Source organism: Colias croceus, chromosome 8, assembly GCF_905220415.1.
Source record: "Colias croceus chromosome 8, ilColCroc2.1".
Lineage (NCBI taxonomy): Eukaryota > Metazoa > Arthropoda > Insecta > Lepidoptera > Pieridae > Colias > Colias croceus.
The window spans coordinates 3385181-3410676 of record NC_059544.1 but is presented as its reverse complement, the minus strand read 5'-3'; the positions used below and the strand labels follow the sequence as shown (position 1 = coordinate 3410676).

Here is a 25496-nt window from a genome sequence, read left to right as displayed (position 1 = left end):
TGGAAGATGCGATAAGAAAGGCTTTTCAATTTCTAACATTGAGTTTCATAAGAATCAGGTTCTGTACAAAATAAACGTTGTTAAAAAATAAGGTTATTTGCTCGTAATATCATATGAACCCACAAAAATAACAAAAAGCAATCATAGTTTGGCTTCGTTTGTCGGCACTTCCGTTTCATGACGAACCGAACCTTTTTACTTAATAAATAGGAAAATTATTTGAACCTTAAATATTTATTTACATAAACTGTGCCCTTTTATACCTATAAGTATATTATAGAGTAGGTAATCAATAAAATGGTATCAATTTCATCAGTAGGCTGCGGCCTGCAACATGGCGGCGACCAACGCAACGCTACGACATCTACCTACATCTATTCCAACTTTAATTCATAGGTTACACGCTCAGTCTGGCGTCAGTTTGATCCGGCTTAGACTAATGCCAGAATGATGGATGAAAAACACGGTATATTCTGAACCATCAGTCCGTTAGTCAACCGGTTAGACGATAATTCTCCCGTTTCTGAGCAGACTGATGGACTGAGCTGAAGCCAGACTGAGCGTGTAACCTATGTCATAGGCTGAACGCTGTTTACGACTTTACGACATATTATATGTATTATATTAACCTCCTTGTAATTGGTTAAAAATTAAATTACGAGCTTGTGACATTGACACACGTTGTATTACTTTAGATTTTTTTCGTTCATATCTTTTTATAAATTATTAAAAAATTTCAAGTGAAATGGATTCTTAATTAACCCACCTAAATAGGATACTAATTTGTTCTGGTATGTACTTATACCATATTATTAAATTCATTTAACTTTTAATGAAGTAAAAAACATAATTTCATTGTATGCTAGCTATTTGTTGTCATTTTTTTTACTTTTTTTCAGTGAATAATCTTTATTTTCTTTTTACAATCGATAAATTAATGGCTACTACAACAATTCGTCTGAAATTTACATCTTTAGTTAAAAACAGATCAAAATGTTGTCTCGAAATAGTTCCCGAAATATCCAGTATTCAAAATATTGATAAAATAAAATGGACGAAGGATGCTGAATCAATAGAATACTCCGTTCCTATCACATATAAAATTAAACTAAAAAAAATGAATATTCTAAGAGAACATCATATCCTGATTCAAAATTATTACTCTTGTGTTGATTTGGTGCGCTCAACTTCTTTCGCTTATTTAAATAAAGCTGCCGGCGATGTCTTCAAAAGCATACTGAGTGACCATCAAATATATTCAAAATCACACTTTGATAGCATTATTACAAATGCAAAAATATCAAGACCTTCAAATTGTGCAAATAAAGATGATAGTTCGAAGGAGAAAAAACATGAAAATCTAAATACATCTCTTAAATCTCCAAGTGAAACATTTAAAATAAAACGAGGTTAAGAGATAGAACAACAATTTATTAATTTTTCTTTTAATTGCTTTATTTATTTATTTTTATTTATGTTTTTTTTTCAGACCTGCAAAATAAAAGTACGTGCGTCAATGAAGATTTTCAAATAAAGGAAAATACTAATAGAAAAAATAATTATGATCACAGTAGCTATAAAATAAACAAAACTGTTTCCACTACTACCAATCCAAACTTACCTTTGCTAGAAAACATCTCCAATGAAATAAAGAGTTTAAGCATAACGCCTATTTGTAAAATAAATACACATGAAGAATCCACTACCTTAGAATCATATAAAAACTTAAACAAATCTGTAGCTTGTTATAAACCTAACATTCAAAACAAATACAAAAACCATTTAAACGAAATTGGAGTAGTCGTAAATCCACCAGACTGGAATATTTCTTTCAGTCCTCATTTTGTCAGATTACCTGAAAGAACCTGTAACATACCTTTTATTAACTCATATAAAACAAATGTTAAATCTAGTCCTAAAGTAAGAGTAGCTCATTTTAAAAGTGCCATGGAAAGAGAAATATTACCGCTTAAGATTATTTTACACGATTTACTCACAAAATGTGCTGCGTTAGGGTTTTTAAAAAATAAGACTAATATTCAAGCCATTGACTATTCGAAAACCAATACATATTTAGATGTACCTGTAATACGAAATGAGGGAAGAAAGCGATGTAATCGTGTTGTGTACTCTATTGTTTTTGAAGAATAAATTGTAGATCTTACTTAGTTCAAGGATTTTGTTTTATTTTTTTTTTTTTTTCAATATATATATGTATTTACTAGTTTAGGTAACTTACTAATTATACTAAGATTTTAACTCAATAAGACAAGAAACTCAATATGTAACGTTTTTTACTCAATCGTACTAATTCATTTTCTTTAATTTAAATTTATTTAATTTTGCTTGTTATTATAAAAACGTTAATGAGGTGTGTACTTTGCATTTTTAATTCATTTTGGCATGAATAAAATTCTGTTTTATCTATAATGTGTAGATATTTATTTTAGATCATGGACGCTCAAACTGCTATCAATAAACTGGTGGAGAATTTATCGTTTCAAGTTCTCACAGGACCCTGTAAAGTGCATATTGCAAACAATGTATCAAAAAATGCAACAGGAACTCCTGTAAATGTTAAGATAAAGCTACGACATAAAGATGATAAAAATAATAGAGACATATTTTCTATGTCTAAGATAGAAAATTCAAACAATGCGAATAAACTTCGTCTCGTTAGTAGTGATCAAACGATAACGTCATTCAATTTACTTATGGATTCTGATGTTAATAAAAAGTCCTCAAAGAAATCACAAAACAAAATTCTACATCTATTCAAGCCAGGTAAATGTAATATTCTAGTATCTTATTCATTATAAAATAATTATTTACTGAAAAATATACCAGTTATTCTATTTAACTTCTACAGGTGCTTGCTTAAGAAATCAAAATAAGGATGATGATTACACCTACATGCCTGAATCAAATAAAAATAAGGAATATAATGCAAGTAAAACAGAAGAAAAAGATGAAAAAGAAAAATTTGGCCTCATGAAAAACTACATCATTGAAGATGAACCTTTTGATGATCCCGTCAGACGTCCAAAAATGTTTTTAGGAAAATGTAAACCAGGTATATTATTTTTTGAGTTCCACAGATCATTTTTTTGAATCCTTATCAACGTATTTTTATATCACATAATATAATTTCGGAAAAATCTTGAATAAAATATAAATATCAATAGGTACTTTAATTCTTCTTAACAAATCTTTAATCACCTCTTGTTTAAGGTGGATGTTTAGATCCTCCGTTTGATGAAGATAAGTATTCATATGAGCCTGTAAAAATGAATCAACCTGTGAAAGAGGAAAAATATTCCACCCAAAAACCAAGTGACGTAGTTCAAAATCGAATTCTTAAAAATGCCGAATCTGAAAAAAAATATTTACGATCAGCTAGCAAACAACAAGATTCTTTTGTGGAAAAAGATATAACAACAGGCTCTTTGATAACTTATCCACCAAATGTATGCAATCAACCTGGTTCACAAAAAGAGAGTGCGGAAATAAAATTTAAAACCAAGAAACAAGCTTTACCCCCAAACACAAATGAATATTTACAAGCGTTCTATATACCTCCTAAAAGCAAAGAAACAAGTATATCGAGTAAGACTATAGACATAGTAGAAAACGAAAATGTTGTAGTTCAAAATCAAAATCAATCACTAAAATCTTTGTCTAAAGATAGCATTATGCCAACTGTAGGAGGCCCTGTGGCTCCCGTACTTCCAGACACAATAACTTTGTCTACTATCGAAAGTAATCTTAAAAACTCGCAAAATAATATGGCAGAGCAAAAAATAAACAATAATGAGGATAAAATTTCTTGCAATGAAATAATTGAAGCACCCGACATATTTGCCTCCCCTCTCATAGAGGAAAAAAGATTTGACAATATGGTAAAATGCGATAATGATAACTTGAGTTATTTACAAATTGTAAGTTTGCCACCTGAGGAAAATTTTGAAGAATTTCCCACTTCGATGGCCCCCTCCATAAAGAAAAGTCAAGACAAAAAAATAAAACAAGGTGACGAAATATTTTGGAAGGAAACTAATAAGGATTTAGTTGAAAACAAAGATATTATTGTTATAGCACCTATTAAGGTAATGAAATATATTTTTTATAATTTTTAATCATTTTTTTTGTAATTATATTGAGCATATTGCACCAAATTATTGTAAAATAAAAAAAAAGTGGTAAAATAATAAATAAGTAATAAGTAACTTTTCCAGAAGTCTACAGACACAAATAATAGTATTGAAAGCAAAAGCGAAATTAATAGTACTATAAGTAAAAACAAGAATTCGGAATCATTAATTATTGATGATAAAAATATGGAAATTCTAAAATTAAATCCATTAAAGCAAGAACCCGAAGAAAGAATGGAAATCACTAAGAATAACAGCCAAATCGACTATTTTATTCCACCAGACGATTTAAAATTGAAAAGAACTTCTTCGATAAAACCAAATAAACCACCTGAGACACTTGATCAAGAATCATTTAAAATTGAAAAACTAAACGCACACGATGATTTATCGTTCACATTAAATACTGAGGATGTTTCTGATACAAAAACTGCAAATGACTCGCATGCAACAATTGACACTAACGCTGAACAACATTTAGACAAGGAAAATTCTACAATTTTGCGTACAAATCAAAGCCCCCAAGTTTTATTTGATTCTCAGCAAGAATTCATTAAAAAAGTATCATCACATATTATTGAAAATAAAGAATTTACTAACGATGAAATTGACTCCATACAGAAAATGCCAAGTCAAAATAACATTCACAATGAAAGTAAATTGGACGTATTTGGTAGGTTATCAGGTAAGATGTCCATAGCATCTAGTACCAAACAGTTACAGGAAGTGGTGCAACATAAAATATCCTCGAGCTCAAACGTTGAATTGTCACAGACCTTAAAGCCAAATACTGATAAAGGATCAATCTATAAGCAAGATTCAAAACCTATATTTGCTAAAACATCCGCATACAATATCCACAATTTTCGGGATGATATAAGCACAATTTCAAAAGTTGATGAGAGCGTGGAAAATACTGATTTCTATGAGAAAAAAATGTTCAACGATGATACAAAAGTAAGAAATGAATATATTGACAATAATTATAAAGAAATAGGTGATAACAATCTCTCTAACGATCCAAAAGATATTCTTAACATTACAACAGTATCAACAATCGATGATATAGATCGGCAAAATATCCCATCAAGTTTAAATAACGATAGTTATAAAGAATATCCTGAAACAGTTAAAATGTATTCAGAAACTGACCAAACTCTTAAAGCAGCAGAATCTATTCAGATCAATGCGTCTAATTTAACCACAAATTCTATTCAAAAGCCAAACAAAGATACAGTATACCAAGGAGATGATGAAAAGTATACCGCAACGAATGAAATTTCTCATAGTACTAACAAAGATATAATTAACCAAAAAAGATTATCCAAAGAAAACGAACCTGACATTAAAAAAAGAGAAGGGAAAAAGGAACAATTGCCTTACCATCAAGCTCAACGCAAATCTTCAAGCAAGCACGCCGATACAAAAACGATGCCCACAAAATTACCAAATAATCATAAATTTGAAAATAATTTAATTCATTTAGATTTTGCATTACATCTATCAGAAGATGGCAATGAGACAGTACTAAAGACTTTCGACTCTGAATGTTTGCCTGAAAGTTCGAGTAAGACTCCAATACTCTTTAAATATACAATAAAAGCAAACGAGGATAAAATAAAAATCCCAGTGAATGCAAATATATATATAAATACAAATATAGTCTTGGAAATAAATAATAGCCTTAAAACCAAAAAATATACTAAGGGCATTTCCGATGGTAAGTTAAGAAATAATATTATATAAACAAATGTATAACATACCTTAATAATAGAAATCGTTATCATTTCAGGTTTATCTCCAAATGAAAATAAAGAAACAAATGCCCACACACTGTCAAAGATGAATATCATGCTACAAGAAACTATTACAACGATTTACGAACAAAATCTCGTGCCAGTAGAGACAATGATACGAGAATTAAAAGAAGACGTCGAAGCTTTAGTACAAAATCAAAAAAATATTAAACAAATGCTTAAAGCAAGCAAAAATAAACCAAAACATGTAACATCACATAGAAGATGTGGATGCTATCGTAAATAACGATTAGGAACGACGAGGGACAAAGAAGTGAATTGGGATAAATCCCCAATTCACTTCTTTGAGTTCTTTCTTTATAAAACTATTAAAAAATACTGGTAATTTTTATAACTTTCCCAAAGAGTAACCTAAAAAATAAACTTCTTATTCAAATTATCAAAAATAATGTATTCCACTAATTGCCCTTGAAAAATACACTTCACGGTTTTGTTTTACAGTGCTTTATAGTATTTATTACAGACTAATATTTACAAAACATGCTATAACTATATAGAGTCAAACTTCTAGGGTGCAAGTAGCTCAAACTGAATCCTTCGACGCTCTAATAAACCCACATTTCATCAAAATTAGAAAAAAGTACATCGATGAAGTTGTATCATTAATCTTTGTTTACTTTTAGATCTATGCGCTGTTGGTTATAAAATGGATTTTGCACCATATAGTGTATGACTGCGGATATGTCATCTAAATCTCTGTACAAATATCTTATCTCTTGTTAATTACTTTGTGCCAAGTTGTGTAATTCAATAATAAAAAGTACATGTAATTAGTATGATCTAAACCGAACGTAATAATCAAAGTTAAAAAAAACACTAAATTACTTGGCAATAAATAAAATAAGCATGCATTATGAAGGGTTTGTAACAGCTATGATACCTCATTTTTAAAGGAGAGATTATAGTAGCTCCAAGCCCACAAGCCCCTCAGAAAAAAGACTCCGGATTGTTTCAGACTCCCGCTGAAACAGTGGCCCGCTAAACTCCACTGTTTTCTGTCGAGCCGTTTTCAGGGACCGGGTCGTATTGTTTTGGTTTTATGTAATTACAGGTAAGATGTAAAAGAGCAATATGTTTGCAAAAAACTAAGTTGCAGCTGTGAGCCCTAATTGCCTGCAGATGCAGGTTGATGAAACTTATATTAAATAATATTTTTTTATAATAATGTTATTAAAACTCTTAAGTTAGGATTGCTTTATCATCATTACAGTAACAGACACTACAATCAGCAATCTGCTTACACATTAAATGTGTGATTACCGAAATAGGGCACTCTTTAACCCGCAACATAATGATTTGATTGATAAATAAACTGCAAAAACAAAATTTTACTCTACGTTTCTACAACGGTCCACATTATTTCGGTTCTAACGTATTTTGTAAAATGGTCTTTAGGTGGATATTATAAGTTTCAATACCTATCAATAATTTGTTATTGAATCAGATACAAAATGTTGATAGTTTATTTTTAATTAATCTCAATGAACTTATGAACCAAAACAAAGATACTATTGACTTGAATGAATTCTCATTTGAATCTCCCACATTTAATATTAATAATCTCGATAGGTATGTTAAAGAACCATCAGAACTGCATTGATTTTTTGCTGAAAAAGTTTTATCGATAAACTTACCGATGCCTGAGATATCGCCGTTCACTCTACCGTAAACAACTTCGGCAATGAAAATTTGTCCGCAAACATTTTATTATGTGCTTGTCTTTTAAGATAACACAGATAATCTATAGCCTCATAAATGATAAGAGAACAAAATAAATAAATGGAACCATAATCCTAATTATTAATACCTAAAGTAAGTAAGAAACCGTGCGAATTGTAACATTTAATTTTATTATCATCTGTCTATAGGATGTGACGGTCGCGAATGTTGTTGTAAAATTCCGTAACGCTAAAATGATATTATTTTAATTATAATGTGTTTGGTATAATACGAGTGCGCAAAACATACAAAATGGTGAAAGACAAATTGACTATATCTAGTGAAGTTAGTAGTAAAGAAATTAAAAATGCAGTTGACATCGATTTTGCTCTGAATGTAGCAGGTAATGGTATTTATCCAGTGATTTTTTTTTTTCTTAAAATCGGTAGAAACTAGTCTAGTGAATTAGAGGAAACCATAAGCTCAGATTTATATGAGACATAATGAGTTTCTAATATTGTAATTTTCAATATAACTGAAGCGTTAATTTAACATTCAGTTAATATAATAATGTTCATTACTGTAAATTTTAGTTTTCTTTTGAATTTACACATTTTGAGTTTGATAACAACTAATTAAAATGTAAATAATTACTATCGATAGTAACCTACGCATATCGTTTTATAAATTGTATTAAATAATTAAAATTATTAACTAGTTCTTTGGAATACATCAAAGTGCAATGAATTATTTATTAATTCTTATGTAAAAGTCATTAGGTATGAACCTACTCCGTCTGAGTAGCTAAAGTTTCAAAGAGTTTGCTATCCTAGCTCTTAAATCTAGCCTCGTGTATCCCGGCCATAAGGAATGTGTCGGTCGCGAATATTGTTGTAAAATTATTCTGAACCTCTTACAACGCTGTGAATAAATTATTTTAATTATCATGTGTTTTAGATAATAGCGAAAGTAGAAGTGTTTCATTGGCATGCAAAAATTGATATTTTGTCTGGGTTTGCATTGATTATTTTGGCATACCTAACTATAATAGGTAGGTAATACTGAGTATAATCAGACGCACTATTAAGTGCTACCACATACCACAGCTATTACTCATTTTAAATGTGGTTTTACTGGGTGTATCTCTGTGTAAAAATTAAGATAGGTACCTATATCGTAAATCCAAAAAACAACTTTCACATTATTTCCTCAGGTCCAAAAAGCTTCTTTTTATTTATTTTTTGTAATAACTAAATAAAATAAAATAAAATAAATCTTAATTTCACCTTTAAAATATACAATATTGATTATGAGGCTCTGGCTCTCTTGCTAGGCATAGCCTGTGTTAAGAAAGCCAGTCCCTTCCCTTAATACATTGTGGTCTAGATAAAGGTAAACTGTCTGAGTATTAAATAAGTAGGTGATAATAAATTTTCACCAGCTGTGACCCGCGGTTTTAATCGCATTGTTTCGCTCCTTTTGGTCTTAGCGTGATGATAATAATTATATTATACTAGCTGTTCCCCGCAGTTTCACCCGCATTGCTCCGTTCCTGTTGGTCTTAACATCTATAATATAAAAATGAATCCCAAAATGTGTTGGTAAAAGCGCATAACTTTAGAACAGCTGAACCGATTTCTTTAATTCTTTTTTTATTAATATTCCTTGAAGTACGAGGATGGTTCTTATGTAGAGAAAACGTGAATATATACCACGGGCGAAGCCGGGGCGGACCGCTAGTAGTCTATAATCTTCCTCGATAAATGGGCTATCTAACACAGAAAGGACCAGTAGGTAGTTCCTGAGATTAGCGCGTTCAAACAAACTCTTCAGCTTTATAATATTAGTATTTTGTAACAATTTATATGGTTTGCGTGTCAAAGTTTGCGTGTTAAGAGTTTTATTAAAGGATCTTACATTATAACCAATATACTCCTCACAAATTAAAGGCGAAAGTTTGCAAGTATGTATGGATGGTATGGATGTAGTTCGCAAAATTAGCTGATCGTAAAGCTGAATGAAATTTGGTACAGAGATATATTGTATATGACAATAGATCAGTCGCCTTACTCCATGACGTGACTATATTACCATGACGCGTCCTTGAAATTTTACTCTCAACACGCCTAAAGAAGTTTCACCTCAAAACATATAGATGTAACATATCTATATGTTACTTTTGTATACCTTTACAATTGTTAACATGTAACTTGTAATTACCTAATATTATGCGTTTTCAGGAAATAACATAAAAACTCACGTTCAAGTAGGTAACGGTTATAACTTATAAGTTTTGCCTAATTCAAATGTAAGCAATGGGACTAATAGATATACTTAGTTAAAATTTAAAACAAGTTTCTAACTTTCTTGAATGTAAACTCACATTTTCTCATACTATGTAGGTATGTACTTACTACTATTTTTTGAGTATCACGGCACAGATCACGGTACATATATTGTTTTCACCTAATTTAATAATCAAAATAGATTATACAACTCAAAACACGCTTTATTTCATTGATAATTAATGTATTAAGATAGAATTAAGTAGGTAGGTATGTCCGTTAAAAGTAGGTCAAAATTGAGTTTAAAGTAGTATTTTACATAAAAACATAGAGGTGAAATTAATGAAAGCCTGCTAAAAAGAGATTTTTCTAAAATTTTTTTTTTCTAACTTTCCCAAACTGTCTATTTCTTACATGTTAAACTGAGCCAAAGGGATCCAATTTGGTAATCTCTAAATGTTGGGAGTGCAATGTAATACTTTATTTTTTAAGCAAGTTATTCATTATACATATAAGTTACTTACCTAGAAAATGATTCAATGAAAAAATATTTTCGATCGATAAAATAAAACACATAATAAATCACAGTATATATTTAATAATATTTTGCATGTACACAAAAACGCCGACTTACACACAAGAGTAGGAGATAGACACTGTTATGGCACAAGGAACAGAAATAGAATTGAAATGCCATTTTTCCGATTAGCTAAAGTTAAAAATTCATTTATGGGTCAAGGTATACGCTTTTACAATAGAATTCCTCATAATATTAGAGAGTTTAGTAGTTCTAAATTCAAAACTTATATAAAAAATGTACTAGTTCAGAGAGCGTACTACAGTATTCAGGAATATATGGACGATAAAAACCCATGGAGGGTTGTCGCGTAAAAACCACAGGACAGTTCTTTGTATATTATGATATATTATGTATTTAGATATAAGTTACATATTATGTAATATCGACATGATTTTAAAAGAGCAACTATGGAGTTTCTTGCCGATTCTTCTCCATAGATCACTGCTTTCCGAATCGGTGGTAAATGTTAAAATAATTATGTAATGACGATTCGAAAGTGCTACTAAATAGTAGTCTAATTGAATAAATGAATGTTTGAGTTTGAGTTTGAGTTTGAAAAAAAAAATCGCTGATTGTTTTAGGCGCTAATTGTTTTTAAGGCCAGCTTATAAATATGATTCAGTTGTACTTCTTTTTATTATCACAAATCTTAGATAACTTTATCTATTATCACAACTACTACATAATGAATTATTGAGACCGTAACAAAATAAACGAGTAAATTCGTTCTTATTTCTGAATCGTTACGGATTACCTCTGAATGTCGAAATATTAATTCGAAACTAATTCTTATTCTCATAGTAATAAGGATCATGGTCAAGCAATGTATGAGACTTGTGACCGTCACACCTGTCTAACAAGTTATTGATGGCACTATTAAGAATTTTCGATCAGTCAAATCATAATAGTGTATAGAGTTGTATGTACGTTTGTAAATTTATACAAAAAAATATAATGAATCGTGTTGATTATGCCTTGGATGTTGCAGGTACTGTGATTTGTACTCAGTCTGTTGTAATACTGTTTATTTACCTTATTGTTTAATTTAGTGAGGAAATTGTAAGAGATAGTAGAGTCATTTCTAGTACCATGTAACTTCATAGATATAATTATAATACTGTGTATGAAATATATAATTACAATGATATGTTTATTTATGTGTGTATTAGCCATGGTTTAATCATCAACAGTGGGATAATTAAAATTCCATTCCTATTCCTTATTCAAGGCTGCGAATTAATAACAATAAAATTGAATCACATTTTATATTTAAACTACCTACCTATAACGTGCAATTAATGAATAACTAATTTATGTAATCAAATTTGGCAAATAAACTAAACTAAAAGCTAAAGCCAGATAGGTAATTGCTGTTTAGTCTATAACTTAAAAATGTTGAGAAAGGAGAGATCAAGATAAGTTTCAAATAACTGTGTCCCAAGGCCCTTCAAGACTTAAAGTATTAGTTCTGTTTGTATACGAGTTGAAGGCGAAAATTTGTGTGGTAATGAGAAAACTGTTTATCAAGACCTTCATAATAAATGCCGTAAAAAATCATCGTGAATGTTATCAAATACCTATAAGTACGAATTACAAACTCGTAACACAATCTCATAATAACATATTTGTGAGATATCGCTTTGATTACATTGACCTTGCTGTGATTTCGGTGCAGTGTGTAAAACACAGCATGCTTGCAGTATGCTTCAACTTATTATTCTGGAGTCTGGGAAAAGAGCCAATAGCCAATTTATGTTTAGTTAAAGTATGTACTGAAAAATAGTAAAACCTTAGCTATTGACGTAATGAAAAAATGTTATTTATAAAAGTTGTTCCTCGAAAAACAATCTACAAAAATGGTCTGATATCATTTCTTCGTAAAATGATGAAAAAAAGTTTTATTGAAAAATATAAATATCTAATTTCTGAACATTTTCGCTTATAATTTTTTTAAGTTACTGAACTAAAGTTGTAGAGAATTTAATTTGCAACAAATAATGCTCACAATGTTTCTTTATCAGATAAATAGTTTAAGAGATATATCGTAAAAACCATATCAACCGCTCTTTTCAAGATGGCGGCCGTGGGACAAGGGTGGCGACCCCACAAACTTGGTGATAGCTTCACACTGACCCCTACACATCAAAAAAATAAAATTGCGTCCTCTAAAAAACGCGACCCCAAATGTAACTTTTCAATGGACTAAGTACGTACTTCCGAATTTCGAAATCTGTCATCATCGTTTCTATATTCTAAACTTTTTGGTGTTCTCTATTTTAAGGCGTTCCGAACCTCGAAAGGAAAAAACGGAACCTTTATTAAAAGAATCACTTTTTTAGCGCTTGTCTGTCTGTCTGTCTGTCAAGACCCTTTTTCTCAGGAACGCGTGGAGATATCAAGCTCAAGCTGTGAAAAAATCAAATCTATACATATAATAAATCTGTAGAAGGGTCAATTCTGTACATTGAAAATATTGAAAAAATAACTAGCAGGGGGTGTTACTGGATCGATACCAAACCCAAAAATGTGATTAAAAAATTTTTTGTCTGTCTGTCTGTCTGTCTGTCTGTCTGTCTGTCTGTCTGTCTGTCTGTATGTGAAGACATCACGTGAAAACTAACGGTTCGATTTCGATGAAACTTGGTATAATTATACCTTATTATCCTGAGCGTAAAATAGGATACTTTTTATCCTGGAAAAATACGTAGAAAAAAAATAATCTTAATTTTTCAGTTTTATCCATAGACGTTGTTCTGTAGAACCGCGAACACACGTTGCGTATTATTATAGGCCTAGCCGTATTTGGGTACAATAGACATTTTATAAGATGTCATTGTCAGAGTTACTCAAAATGGAAAAATAAACCATCCACGCGAAGACCGATATCCGCGCGGACGGAGTCGCGGGCGGAAGCTAGTTTATAATATAAGCCAACGCAATCAAAAGATTACGCCGTTAATGCTGCAAATTTTGACATTCGCAAAGGAATCAAAACCTACACGGTACTTCCCGTGTACAACAGAATCTTGAATTTTGGTAAAAAGCTATGATAAACAGCACTAGGAATATAATTGCGAAAATCGATTATTTTTTAATTACATCATATGAATATCTGGCAGACAGTACGTAATTCAAATTAATTAATATTCGTGTTAAAACCCTTTATTCAATGAAGTCTATTATAATATGTAAGTATTTAAAACTTTACGCGGTTCTACAGAACAACGTCTATGGATAAAACTGAAAAAATTAAGATTATTTTTTTTCTACGTATTTTTCCAGGATAAAAAGTATCCTATTTTACGCCCAGGATAATAAGGTATAATTATACCAAGTTTCATCGAAATCGAACCGTTAGTTTTCACGTGATGTCTTCACATAATTTTACTTTTATATGGGAACCCAACATTTCCTGAAATAAAATAATTTTATTTTTATTTTATTTATTTATTTAAAAATAGTACACAAGTAAATATCCATGAAATTATTGATGCAGAGATCGTTAAAAAGTAAAATTAAAATTCATTGATACAAAATGTGCTGTCAGTGGCTCCGCAGCTCGTAGCGCAACGCAAAGTTGATAAATATTACGGTTAAAAATGTAGGTACATATATTATATACAAATTTTAAATAGCGCATACAAATTAAATTATATAATAGTACCTATTTATTACAATTCTACAAATGATCGGATTCAACTTTCAATTAATTTATTATCAAGTATCATTTAGTGTAAAAAAGTAGTGAAAATAGATTAAATTGACGTATTCTGGTGGTATTATGTCGTGTTTTAATTGATGAAAAATATAAAACTCCTTAAAGAATTAAAAAGGATGTGATAACGTATTTTTTATGTATCATTTTTTTATAATAAACGAGCTACACTCGAGTATGCACCCGAATAAAATTTTAACTTATTATCCTAATAATTTTAAACTTATCAATTCAAAGTGAAGTCCCATGTCCCCTAGTGGGGTAAGGGGCAGATGCATTGTACATCTGTTTCACTGATCGATTTTCTTTAGGGACAAGTAGGTGATCAGCCTTCTGTGTCCTTTCTGAGACATTTTTATTTTCTTCGTCTCCACCGGGAATCAAACCCAGGACCCCTCGGTGCTACGCTCACGCGTCAACCACTGTACCAAGGAGGCAGTCAATTATTATATTATTATATATTAATTCAAGGGGAACAATAATTCCACAGGGGATAAGCCAAATATCATTAAAATCCATTATGTCATTCTTGAAAAAAAGTAGGTACATAATACAACTCTATTTTATATTATTCTATATTATCTTGATGATATACCTACCTACCGTTTTTTTGTCCATTATAGTGATCACCTACTACTTTTATTAGTAAAAGCAGTTTCACCACTTTAATTATATGTATGACGTTGAGTTTTAAATTTTAATGGCACCTTATGTTCTTTTGGTGTAAGTTGCTCTACATCATATTGTAAATCTTTTGGCAGATAATATAATTTTACTACATTCCTATTATTTACATCTTTTATATCGTATTCGACATCTTTTCAGATTAACGTATTTAGTTTTAATTTTTATGTTACAGGAATGGGATGGTACAACATACGCTACGCTCTCAACCTGGCGTTGTTCCTCATAGCGGCTATAATAGAGCCAGTGGGATACTCGTATGTTTTGCCAGCTGCGAAATGCGACTTGCAAATGACTGATACACAACGAGGTGTTATTGGATCTGTGCCGTATATAGGTAAACTAGCTGTGCCCCGCGGTTTTACCCGCATTGCTTCTTGAGGAACATTTTTTCGGGATAAAAACTATCGTTATCCTCTATGTGTGTGCAACATTTCATGAAAATCGGTTCAGCAGTCTGTTTTTGTGTGCAAGAGTCTGTAGTTTAACAAAAAAAATCGCATTTATAATATTATAATTAGTAGGACTGGCTGACCTTTGAAACATTGTTCTGCATTGCTCTACATAATATCCGATATGCACACAAAGTTTCATTCAAATCGGTTAAGCCGGAAGAGTTTTGTACTAAACACCGCGACACAACAATCTTAAAATAAGCACACAAATATATAACATATTATATTAAAACCTTTAAAATTATATTATCCTCCTTGTAAAGTAATATAATCTGTGATAACAATAATCGAGGACAAAATAATATAATGAAATGAAAGAAAAACTATACTTAATTAAACAAGTTCTAATATAATTGCATGACGTTATAAAAATGATAATAAAGTAATTAGTAATTACCGTTTAAATTCATTCAAACACTGTTATGTGAGAGTACCAAACGTATTGTCGCGGAAGTTCTATTCCACTATAATATAGGAATAACTACATACAAAAAACATACAATCAAAGAATCAAATGAATATTAGTTTTCACACACAATCACTTAGTTATTATAATATTATAGCATCTGAATTATGTTTACCTATTCAATAAAATCGCATCTTTCTTTTAAGCACAATTCACATTAATAATAATTAACAATACAGATTAGTACTACATATTTTAGACTACTAGGAGGACTATGAATTTTAGTTCCTAGGTTTCTTTAATAATAATTAACGTATTTTCTGATTCTTGCTTCAGAATTATTCTGACCTTAGACCTCTTTTGTAAATAAGACAAAACAATTTATGAATATCGCCCGAATATGGCCCGCATATACCAGAAAAAGGTTAAAGCTTAAAGGTCTTGACCACTCTGACTTGCTTGACTTGACTGCGTTATCAACTTTCTTTCTTTGATAGATTTGAGCGAGGAAGTCTAATTTATTTCTATTCTTAATAATAAAAACATATTATTTTACAGGTATAGTTTTAACTTCATTTCCATGGGGATATTTGGTTGATACGAAAGGAAGGAAGAAGATGATAATTATAAGCTCTCTCATGGCTGGAGCGCTAGGCGTTCTTTCGGCATTTATGCCTGATCTAATATCATTCGTAGTTCTTAAAAGTCTCATGTCTCTTTGGTAGGTTTACAGTCAAATTATCAATTCCGTAGGAGTTTTTTTATAGAATGATTAATTAATGTTTGTTGAATTTTTCAGCATCGCATGTCCTGCCGCTGTACCATATTCATACATCGGTGAAATTATTCCAGGCAGATACAGAGATATAACACTCTCTGTTACAAATGCTATGCAAATTTGTGGATCTGCCTTAGTGCCCTGTAAGATGTATTTTACAATCCTCTACAAGCAAATAGATAATTACACTATGTACCTAGTTATATAGTAATTTAAAGTTTATTTTCAGTATTTGCATGGGCAATTCTACCATTAGAGTTCAGAATCGACTTTGGATCGTACTACTTTAGACCTTGGCGACTTCTCACAATAATATATGCTCTACCATTTATAATCAGTGCTTGTTTACTGGCCTTCGGTCCAGAGAGCCCAAAATACCTCATGTCCCAAGGAAAACACGACGAATCACTTCAGGTGTTGAGAACAATATACTCTTCAAATAAGAGAAAACCGCCAGACGATTATCCCGTAAGTATTTAATCCATATTCATGTACAATACAACGCAATTAAACCTGGCGGAAGACATGTGACATAGGTACTTATATCTGTTTGTGTTTTATTATATCTATTTGTTTTAGCTTGTAATTCTTGGTAATTATATTGTATAACTGTTATAAAGATTTATGCTTTATTTATATCTAAAGTAGTGAATGACTAGGTATATAAGTTTATCAGTTTCACGTAAATTGATGGTAATAAAGGTGTTTACTAGAGCCAGGGTGAAAGTCATTGTTATTCAGGTTAATTCCTTACATTGAACACTTATTTTTATTGCAGTTTATCTTTTTTAGGTAAAACGTTTATTGATGCCGGAAAGCGAAGAAACAAAAAAACCGTCGTTCTTTAAATCTCTCGTTAATCAAAGCGTACCACTCCTAAAACCACCATATTTGAAATGGATGGCATTAAATGGAATATTACTTTTCGGTATTTTCTCTACGTAAGTAACCCTATCAAAAAATGTATACGATAGCCCAAATACTAAATAACTTTGATGATAACTATAAAATTATACATTATACTAGCGGTCCGCCCCGGCTTCGCCCGTGGTACATGTTTACGTTTTCTCTACATAAGAACCATCCTCGTACTTCAAGGAATATAATAAAAAAAGAATTATCGAAATCGGTTCAGACGTTCTCGAGTTATGCGCTTACCAACACATTTTGCGATTCATTTTTATATATAAAGAAGATAGGCTATAGAATATTGCTTGACCATACACAAAATAATTCCAATAAAGATAACTAATATTATTATCTAATTATTATTATGTACTTTCTAAACTAATAACAATTTGATATTTTTAGCTTAAACGGGCTCTATATGTGGCTACCAGATGTGCTGAATAGAGTGTTAACAGGAGGAGGCCATGAGCAAACTGCCTGTCAAGTTATTGCACAAAGATTAAATGAGGTAGGTTAAACTCGGTTATGATAAATCAATACAAATTTTATTTTATTACAATTGTAGGTATGCGCCTGGACAAAATGTTAGCAACTATTTTGTTATATTTGCTAATACATTGTATATTCTTTTTCAGACGCAATCAAATGCAGAATGTGACGATCAAATAGATAAAATGACATTTATGATCAACGCAATTGCAAATTTATCCTGTGCTATTATTGCAGTAGGAGTTAGCAGTTTAGTCAAAATTATAGGCAAGAAAGTGCTGCTAATTGCGGTATATCTTGTTATAGGTGTATGCTGTATAATGATCAATTTTGTCACACAGCAAGCTTTATTCGCAATTTTGTTATCTTCCTTGCCTATAACGGGTCTGGCAATTGGTCCCGTAAATGCATATGCTGTTGAAATTTTCCCAACTCAATTAAGGTACGTAGAAAACGCTTTGTAATTTATCTTTTTCTTGCGATTTTCCGTTAGCGTGTGTTTTATTAATTTTCGTCACCACCATTTCGTTTTATTTCTATAACTCTATATATAGTATTAAGACACACTGTAGGTACTAAACCTACATAATTTTTTATTGAAACAATCAGGAATTTTCACTCTGAAATATTATTAGTTAGTAAAATAGTTTTTTATGAGTTTCATTTATTTGTCAACAGGGGTATGGCAGTCAGTTTAAGTATGATGCTGGGTCGGACGGGATCCATCATCGGTACCAATGTAGCTGGTATTCTAATCAATGCCGCTTGTGAGATTACGTTCTATGGTTTTGGAGGATTATTAATACGTAAGTTTTTATTAGCATACAAATTGTATTGATTGTCAGCAATGAGGTACTTAGGTATTCGTTATATAAGAGATCTTAAAAAAGAGCACGAGAGGAGCTATAAAAGCAGAAACAATGACACTTTTCACCTTTGCGGATATATTGGTACACAAAAACGTAACAAAAGTAATTCACAATTTTTTTTTTTATGTGAAGAGCAGGCAAACGAGCATACGTGTCATCTGATGGTAAATGATCATCGTCGCCCACTTGCACCCACAATACCAGGGGTATGGCGAGTGTGTTGCCGGCCTTTAAGGCCATTTTTACAAATAATTATAGTACCTGAGGCACAGAATACATAATAGTAGCTAAACGCTCCTGAGGGGCGAGATAAACGTCAAAACGCAAAAGAATATGTTTTGCTAAGGATTTGGTCACCCTACCAACGACAACGACGACCACGAACAAAATTTTCATCCAGTCGCAATTTAACAAAATTGTGCAAAACACAATTAAAAATAAAATATTAAAATTTCCTGTCGTTCTGGTGATTGGATTTTTTTTTTTTGATATCAATGAATGAAAAAATAGATTTTTCGTAGAAACGGTAGCTCCTAGAAATGTAGGAAGATAATTTTATGATCTATTATTTTGGTCCCAGGTAATTAAATGATTAACTTACCGTATCGGCAAAAACCGCAAAAAAACCTATTTTTTTATTAATTGACCTCAAAATTTTTTTTCTTTCCGAGTACCAGTATGACGGGAAATTTTAATATTTTATTTTGAACAAATTTTGTCTGGATGGGAATTTTGAACGTGGTCGTCGTCGTCGTGGTAGTGTATCCGAACCATTGCTCAAATGTCATGAGCATAAGTCAATAATTAGCAATAGCAGTTTCCATTCCTTAGCATTATTCTATTCTCTGATATTCTTCTCGGCCTGCTGTAGTACAATAATAATACTAATTACTTTCAGCAAAAAAAAAAACAAAATGGTCTATGTATTAATAATTCAATTTTTTTTATTTCAGTTTGTGCAGCCCTCTCTTTACTGCTACCTAGAGCCAAAAGACCTGCAGAACCCATAAGGAGTACATTGTAAACTTTATCTAAAACAGGATAATATTGTATTCACCACTCAATGTCTGAAGAAAAAAAAACCAGTAAAGAAGCCCAGAAAGCAGTGGACTACGGACAAAACACCATCGTGTTCCGTCGAGCTGCTTTTATTGGTAGTTAGAATTTATTTGCGACCCCGCCGGCGAAGAAAGACTCGTACCTACCAGCAGGCTGTAAAGCAATTTTTTTCTAGCTTTAAGCCTAGTTAGTTTGTTGTAATTTATTAAACATCACTGATTTTTAGGTGTCTTTCATTTATACAAAAACACAGAGCAAGTAATCTTTCTTAATATATATAAATCTCGTGTCACAATGTTTGTCCTCAATGGACTCCTAAACCACTAAACCGATTATAATAAAATTCGCACACCATGTGCAGTTCGATCCAACTTGAGAGATAGGATAGGTTTTATCCCGGAAATCCCACGGGAAAGGGAACTATGCGGGGTTTTCTCTGAAAACGCGGGCGAAGCCGCGGGCGGAAAACTAGTCTTAATATATATAAATCTCGTGTCACAATGTTTGTCCTCAATGGACTCCTAAACCGATTATAATAAAATTCGCACACCATGTGCAGTTCGATCCAACTTGAGTGATAGGATAGGTTTTATCCCGGAAATCCCACGGGAAAGGGAACTATGTGTGGGGTTTTCTCTGAAAACGCGGGCGAAGCCGCGGGCGGAAAACTAGTAATATATATAATTTAACCGTACTTTAACACAATATCAGGAAACAGCAGCTATTTACCTAACGAAACAAAGGACATGCATATCTTTTTTATATATTATCATAGATGCATATAAAATAAACTTATTGCAATTATTAATAATCATTTTTTAATTTATATTCTACCTATATAGGTAAGTAAATCTCGCATTTGAATGCTATAAAACTACCTAAATAGACCGTATCAAATCGAAGTACTTAGTAATTTCCTGGTGTAAATTAAATTCTGAATTCTCCACAAAACCACCTGATAAATTTACTGATTTACTTTGATGTGCCTCATAGTCATCTCATCCTCACCCTTTGGCTGTGCCTGTTTCCCCATTGAAGAAAGTGTTTTTTTAATAACAGTGGCATCATAATTTAATTTATATTTTTCACAACCATTTTCAATGCATGCTTTTGAATAATTCATTGAAACAATTTTCCCAGTTTTACAATTTCAATCAAAAGTGCGGGTAGATTAAAGATTTTGTTGCCAGTGGTTACGTTCTCCTCTATTCCCTCATTTGCTTCCAAGTTTGCTTCAATAGGTTCTGTGTTCTGTGATAGACAATAATTATGTCAAGTGTCAACAGTCGCAAGAACGTTGCAAGAACGTCACTCATTTGTCATTGTCAAATTTCATCTTATTAGCTGTTGTCTGTTCTGTTGTTCAAATTGTCAAATGTCAATAAACATTAAACACAAATTGCAAATAAAAAGTTTTATTGAAAAACTTGATATAAACATAATTTTTTATATTTTTATCAAAACACAATATTGATAGATTTACACATTTCTTGATTTCTTCACATTCAAACGATTCAACGATTTGTAAGTTGCTCACAGCTAGACGTCTGTTGTAATTTTATACTTACAAATCGTATGAGAATAAAGACTTGACTTATCTCGAGTATTATAAGAAACGACTTCCAAACTGCGTCAGCGTATTCAGTAACAGTAAACAGGAAGCTACAGCTTGTACATTATGCATCATGTTATGGATTCAGACAGTGAAGACGAATTGCCGCCAGGATGGGAAGAGAAGTCGACCGACGATGGAAATGTTTATTTTGTAAAGTAAGATCTAAATTACTAAAATATTTTTATTTAATATTGTACATAATTTATTAACTTTTGTAGACATTAAAATACAAAATTGTTTTAGTACATGTACAACCAAAATACAATGGACACATCCTCGAACTGGAAGAAAAAAAGTGATATCTAAAGATTTACCTTTTGGTTGGTCCAAAACAATTGATGAAAATGGAAAAACATTGTATGTTCAAGTTGAAACAGGAAATAAAACCTACGTAGATCCAAGATTAGCTTTTGCTAAAGAAGAAAAGAAATATACAAATGACTTTCGGCAAAGATTTGATGGTTCTTCAACAGCTTTTCAGGTCAGATTATTTTTATTGTTTTATAATAGCTTTCCCTGCCTGTATTGAAATGACCTTCATATATAAATATGAAGAAAATATTATTTGGTAAAAAGAAGACAAGACAATTAGATTTAAGAATTATTTTTATTGTTGTTTTTTTTTTTGCAGGTGTTACATGGGGTAGACTTGTCAGGCAAATATGCCTTAATAACCGGATGTAACAGTGGTATTGGTTATGAAACAGCAAAATCACTAGCTAGGCATGGCTGTAATATATTATTTGCCAATAGAAACATGGATGCAACACAAAAAGCAATCAAGCAGATTGTTGAAGAAACTAACGCCTCTGAGGATAATTTGAAAGCAATAGAGTTAGATCTAGCTTCATTGCATAGTGTTAAGAAGTGTGCCTCTTCCGTGAAAGCTGTATTTTCAGAGTATGTATCAGTTGAGAGCAAATTTCAAGGCTCAGGTTTAATGCTCAACTATAATATGTTAGCTTGATAGTCATTGCGTGCAACACAACAGTGTTTAATTCAAAGCTCCTATGAAATATTTCTTCTATATTCTATAAAATTCTTAACTTATCTCATCCATATCTTCTATTACATAACTCTTTGTGTGAGTGTATATGTAATAAAAATAAACAAAAACAAATTGAAACAATTATAAACACTTTGTTACTAAAGATTATACACAAATAAGATGGCAGAAAGTAGATTATCATTCATTACTAACATCATGCCATAAAAACATTTAAAATACTTATAGTTAAGCGAAAATAATTGTACTGTTCAAGATGGTTTTGTGCTGACATAACCTGTATCTGTCAAGGTAAACTGCAATTTTTTTTTTGTATGAATATTTACTGTGCACTGTGCATACAATAGACAATGTGTACAAAGTACACCATGAAAATAAATGTAATGTTGTCTTTATGTTCATGAACAGCTTATTCATAACTTATAAGTTGAAATTCAATATTTTACACACATTTTTAATTTTGAAAAATTCTAAATCTGTTAAAATATTTGAAAAATTTTTCACAAAGATCTGACACAAAACTTGGGCACTTGGCTCTGGGCACATAAATGTAACTTGTGGAAATTTTCAAATAATAAATTTGAATTGGAATTTTTATAACAAATGGAATACATATTTTCTTACAGTCATTTGGATATGTTGATATTAAATGCTGGTATATTTGGTGATGCTTATGAAGAAACTGTTGATAAAATAGACAAAACTCTACAAGTGAACCATTTGAGTCATCTATATTTAGCTTTATTACTTGAGCCCTTACTGAAGCGCGGATCAAGAGTCGTTTTTGTATCATCAGAATCGCACAGGTAATTTTTTTTTATTGATTAGGAGTAAGTTAGTCCCACTAATCTTATATATTATACAATATGTGTAGAAAATAAAAAAAAATAATATTTTTTTGTTGCTTTTTTCAGGTTGGCGAGTTTAAAAAATGTATTTGTAAACCAGGATCTCTCCTGCCCAAAGGATTGGTTTAGTTCAATGTTGGCATACAATAATTCCAAATTGTATAATGTTATTACTGCTAAAGTAAGGGCCTTAGGATTATTTTTAATATTAGAGCATACATAACTATTGATTTTCTTTACTTTTGTTATCTATTAAAACCACTTTGAAAATGAAGTATCAATTATTTGTTTCAGGTTTTAAGTGAAGAATGGACAAATAAAGGAATATGTGTGAACTCCCTCCACCCCGGGAACATGGTGTACACTAATCTTTCAAAAAGCTGGTGGTTGTATGGTGTCTTATTTTATATAGTTCGTCCATTCACTAAATCTTTAGTAAGTTTTTGTTTAATTTTTTTTTTTTATATTAATCTTTTTGAATCTATGATTGCACCAGCTACAAACAAGTATTTATTTAAATCATTTGCCCATTTGCAATTTGCACTATATGTATAGTAACATAATTAATCAAAAACAGTTCAGAATGGTTGCTTAGTAGTTACTGGTAGATAATTTTTTTTATATCTTAATAAAATATAATTCTTTTTTGCATACATCAGTTGTTTTTGAATTTGCAGTAAATACATTTATAACCTAAGGGTAATAAAAATATTGATATTTTCCAGCAACAAGCAGCAGCCACCACAGTATATGTAGCTACTGCGTCTGAATTAATCGGCGTTACAGGACTCTACTTCAACAACTGCTTTTACTGCGAAGAGTCCGCTTTAGCCCGTGATAAAGAAATTTCAAATGAAGTATTCTCCTTATCCCTAAAATTGATAAAGGATAGAATGGGATTGGATGATATTAAAAAATATTTTGATAACTATTGCACTAAATCATAGAATATAATATATAAAAATGGAATCAATCCCTATTTCCCTTGGTCAAAAAGGGGTTAACCGATTTCGATAATATTTTTTTTATACCTACTATTCCTTGAAGTACGAGGATGGTACTTATGGAGAGAAAAACGTAAATATGTACCACGGGCGAAGCCGGGGCGGACCGCTAAGTGTTTCCGCGCATTAGGCGGCCAGGTCGCTGCGACCAACTAATCTTGAAATAAAAGTAAGGGGGGGGGGGGGGTTATATTTAAAATAAGTCTTATTTTATTCTTCAACGACAACTAACTACTCTATATTATATTTTTATTATTTTATGGAATTAAATATAATTAATGTATCATCACTCGAAACGATGTCACTGTGGTAAAAAGGAATAAAAATCTTGGTTTTATATATAAAATATTTGTTTTATTTTTATTTACTTATTTAATAATTTTTTAACGAAATATTATATCTGAATAGGTACTAACAACTAACAAGGTAGGTATGTGTTGTGGTTATCAATATCAAGAAAAAAAATCACATTTGTTGTGTATTGGTTATAGGTATAATATGAACCATGTTATATAATAAAAACGAATCGCCGAATGTGTTGGTAAGTGCAAAACTCGGGAACGGCTGAACAGTTTTCGTTGATTATTTTTTTATAATACTCCTGTAAGTACGAGGATTGTTCCTGGACAATGTTTCTTGGTTTCTGGAGAGAAAACCTCGTAAAACTACATGTACACGTCCTACAGATAAAATGTTTTTATTTTGTGACATGGCATCCTTGTTTTTAAAATCATTTATTTTGAAAGGACAATTTATTGATTTATTTTAGGAAGATTTTAGGTATTATAATTATTAATATTTTGATGTTAATTATTAGAATAGAAATTTAAGTTATTTTTAAATGTTATTATCTATAATATTATCATGTTTGAAAAATTATTTACAGATTCACCGTTCGCGTTTAGAATGAAATAATATGAAAGTCCGTATGTTTACTTTACTCAAAGTAAAATTCTAAAATAGATATTGTCGTCACATATAAAGCCTTAGATCATATAAAGTTAATTAATTAATACTTAGTCACGTAATAAATTATTTCCTGAAAACTAGAACTTTTTCTTTACTTGTCTTGTAAAAGGGAAAATATTAAACGAAAACGCCGAAACAATTGTTTACTGAATATCTGTTTAATTTATCTTCAATTTACGCACTGAATTTACATTATTA

General features: G+C 31.1%; 3 protein-coding genes across 3 annotated transcripts; all 3 read left to right on the top strand.

Moving 5' to 3' along the window:
• The first annotated feature begins 904 nt into the window (after positions 1 to 904).
• On the top strand, positions 905 to 2174 carry LOC123693732. Its single transcript, XM_045638932.1, has 2 exons — positions 905 to 1409; positions 1490 to 2174. Exons 1-2 carry the CDS (start codon positions 938 to 940, stop codon positions 2149 to 2151), a joined length of 1134 nt encoding a protein of 377 aa, XP_045494888.1. The 5' UTR covers positions 905 to 937; the 3' UTR covers positions 2152 to 2174.
• Positions 2175 to 7816: 5642 nt separating this feature from the next.
• On the top strand, positions 7817 to 20081 carry LOC123693729 (synaptic vesicle glycoprotein 2C-like). Its single transcript, XM_045638928.1, has 10 exons — positions 7817 to 8030; positions 15067 to 15228; positions 16311 to 16473; positions 16552 to 16673; positions 16760 to 16998; positions 17323 to 17471; positions 17842 to 17947; positions 18075 to 18370; positions 18607 to 18734; positions 19751 to 20081. The coding sequence occupies exons 1-10, from the start codon at positions 7940 to 7942 to the stop codon at positions 19819 to 19821; spliced, it is 1527 nt and encodes a 508-aa protein (XP_045494884.1). The 5' UTR covers positions 7817 to 7939; the 3' UTR covers positions 19822 to 20081.
• Positions 20082 to 21216: 1135 nt separating this feature from the next.
• Positions 21217 to 24675, top strand: LOC123693976 (WW domain-containing oxidoreductase-like). Its single transcript, XM_045639251.1, has 7 exons — positions 21217 to 21626; positions 21715 to 21952; positions 22103 to 22371; positions 23104 to 23283; positions 23392 to 23506; positions 23620 to 23760; positions 24051 to 24675. The coding sequence occupies exons 1-7, from the start codon at positions 21535 to 21537 to the stop codon at positions 24270 to 24272; spliced, it is 1257 nt and encodes a 418-aa protein (XP_045495207.1). The 5' UTR covers positions 21217 to 21534; the 3' UTR covers positions 24273 to 24675.
• The last annotated feature ends 821 nt before the right edge of the window (positions 24676 to 25496 follow it).

Excerpts from the sequence above, each read along its gene's own strand:
- LOC123693732 (XM_045638932.1), top strand. The coding sequence starts at position 938 with ATGGCTACTACAACAATTCGTCTGAAATTTACATCTTTAGTTAAAAAC. Across the intron at positions 1,410-1,489 it reads AACATTTAAAATAAAACGAG|ACCTGCAAAATAAAAGTACG; the intron begins GTTAAGAGATAG and ends TTTTTTTTTCAG.
- LOC123693729 (XM_045638928.1), top strand. The coding sequence starts at position 7,940 with ATGGTGAAAGACAAATTGACTATATCTAGTGAAGTTAGTAGTAAAGAA. Across the intron at positions 17,948-18,074 it reads TTGCACAAAGATTAAATGAG|ACGCAATCAAATGCAGAATG; the intron begins GTAGGTTAAACT and ends ATTCTTTTTCAG. Across the intron at positions 18,735-19,750 it reads TTTTGGAGGATTATTAATAC|TTTGTGCAGCCCTCTCTTTA; the intron begins GTAAGTTTTTAT and ends TTTTTATTTCAG.
- LOC123693976 (XM_045639251.1), top strand. The coding sequence starts at position 21,535 with ATGCATCATGTTATGGATTCAGACAGTGAAGACGAATTGCCGCCAGGA. Across the intron at positions 21,627-21,714 it reads GGAAATGTTTATTTTGTAAA|TACATGTACAACCAAAATAC; the intron begins GTAAGATCTAAA and ends AAATTGTTTTAG. Across the intron at positions 21,953-22,102 it reads GTTCTTCAACAGCTTTTCAG|GTGTTACATGGGGTAGACTT; the intron begins GTCAGATTATTT and ends TTTTTTTTGCAG.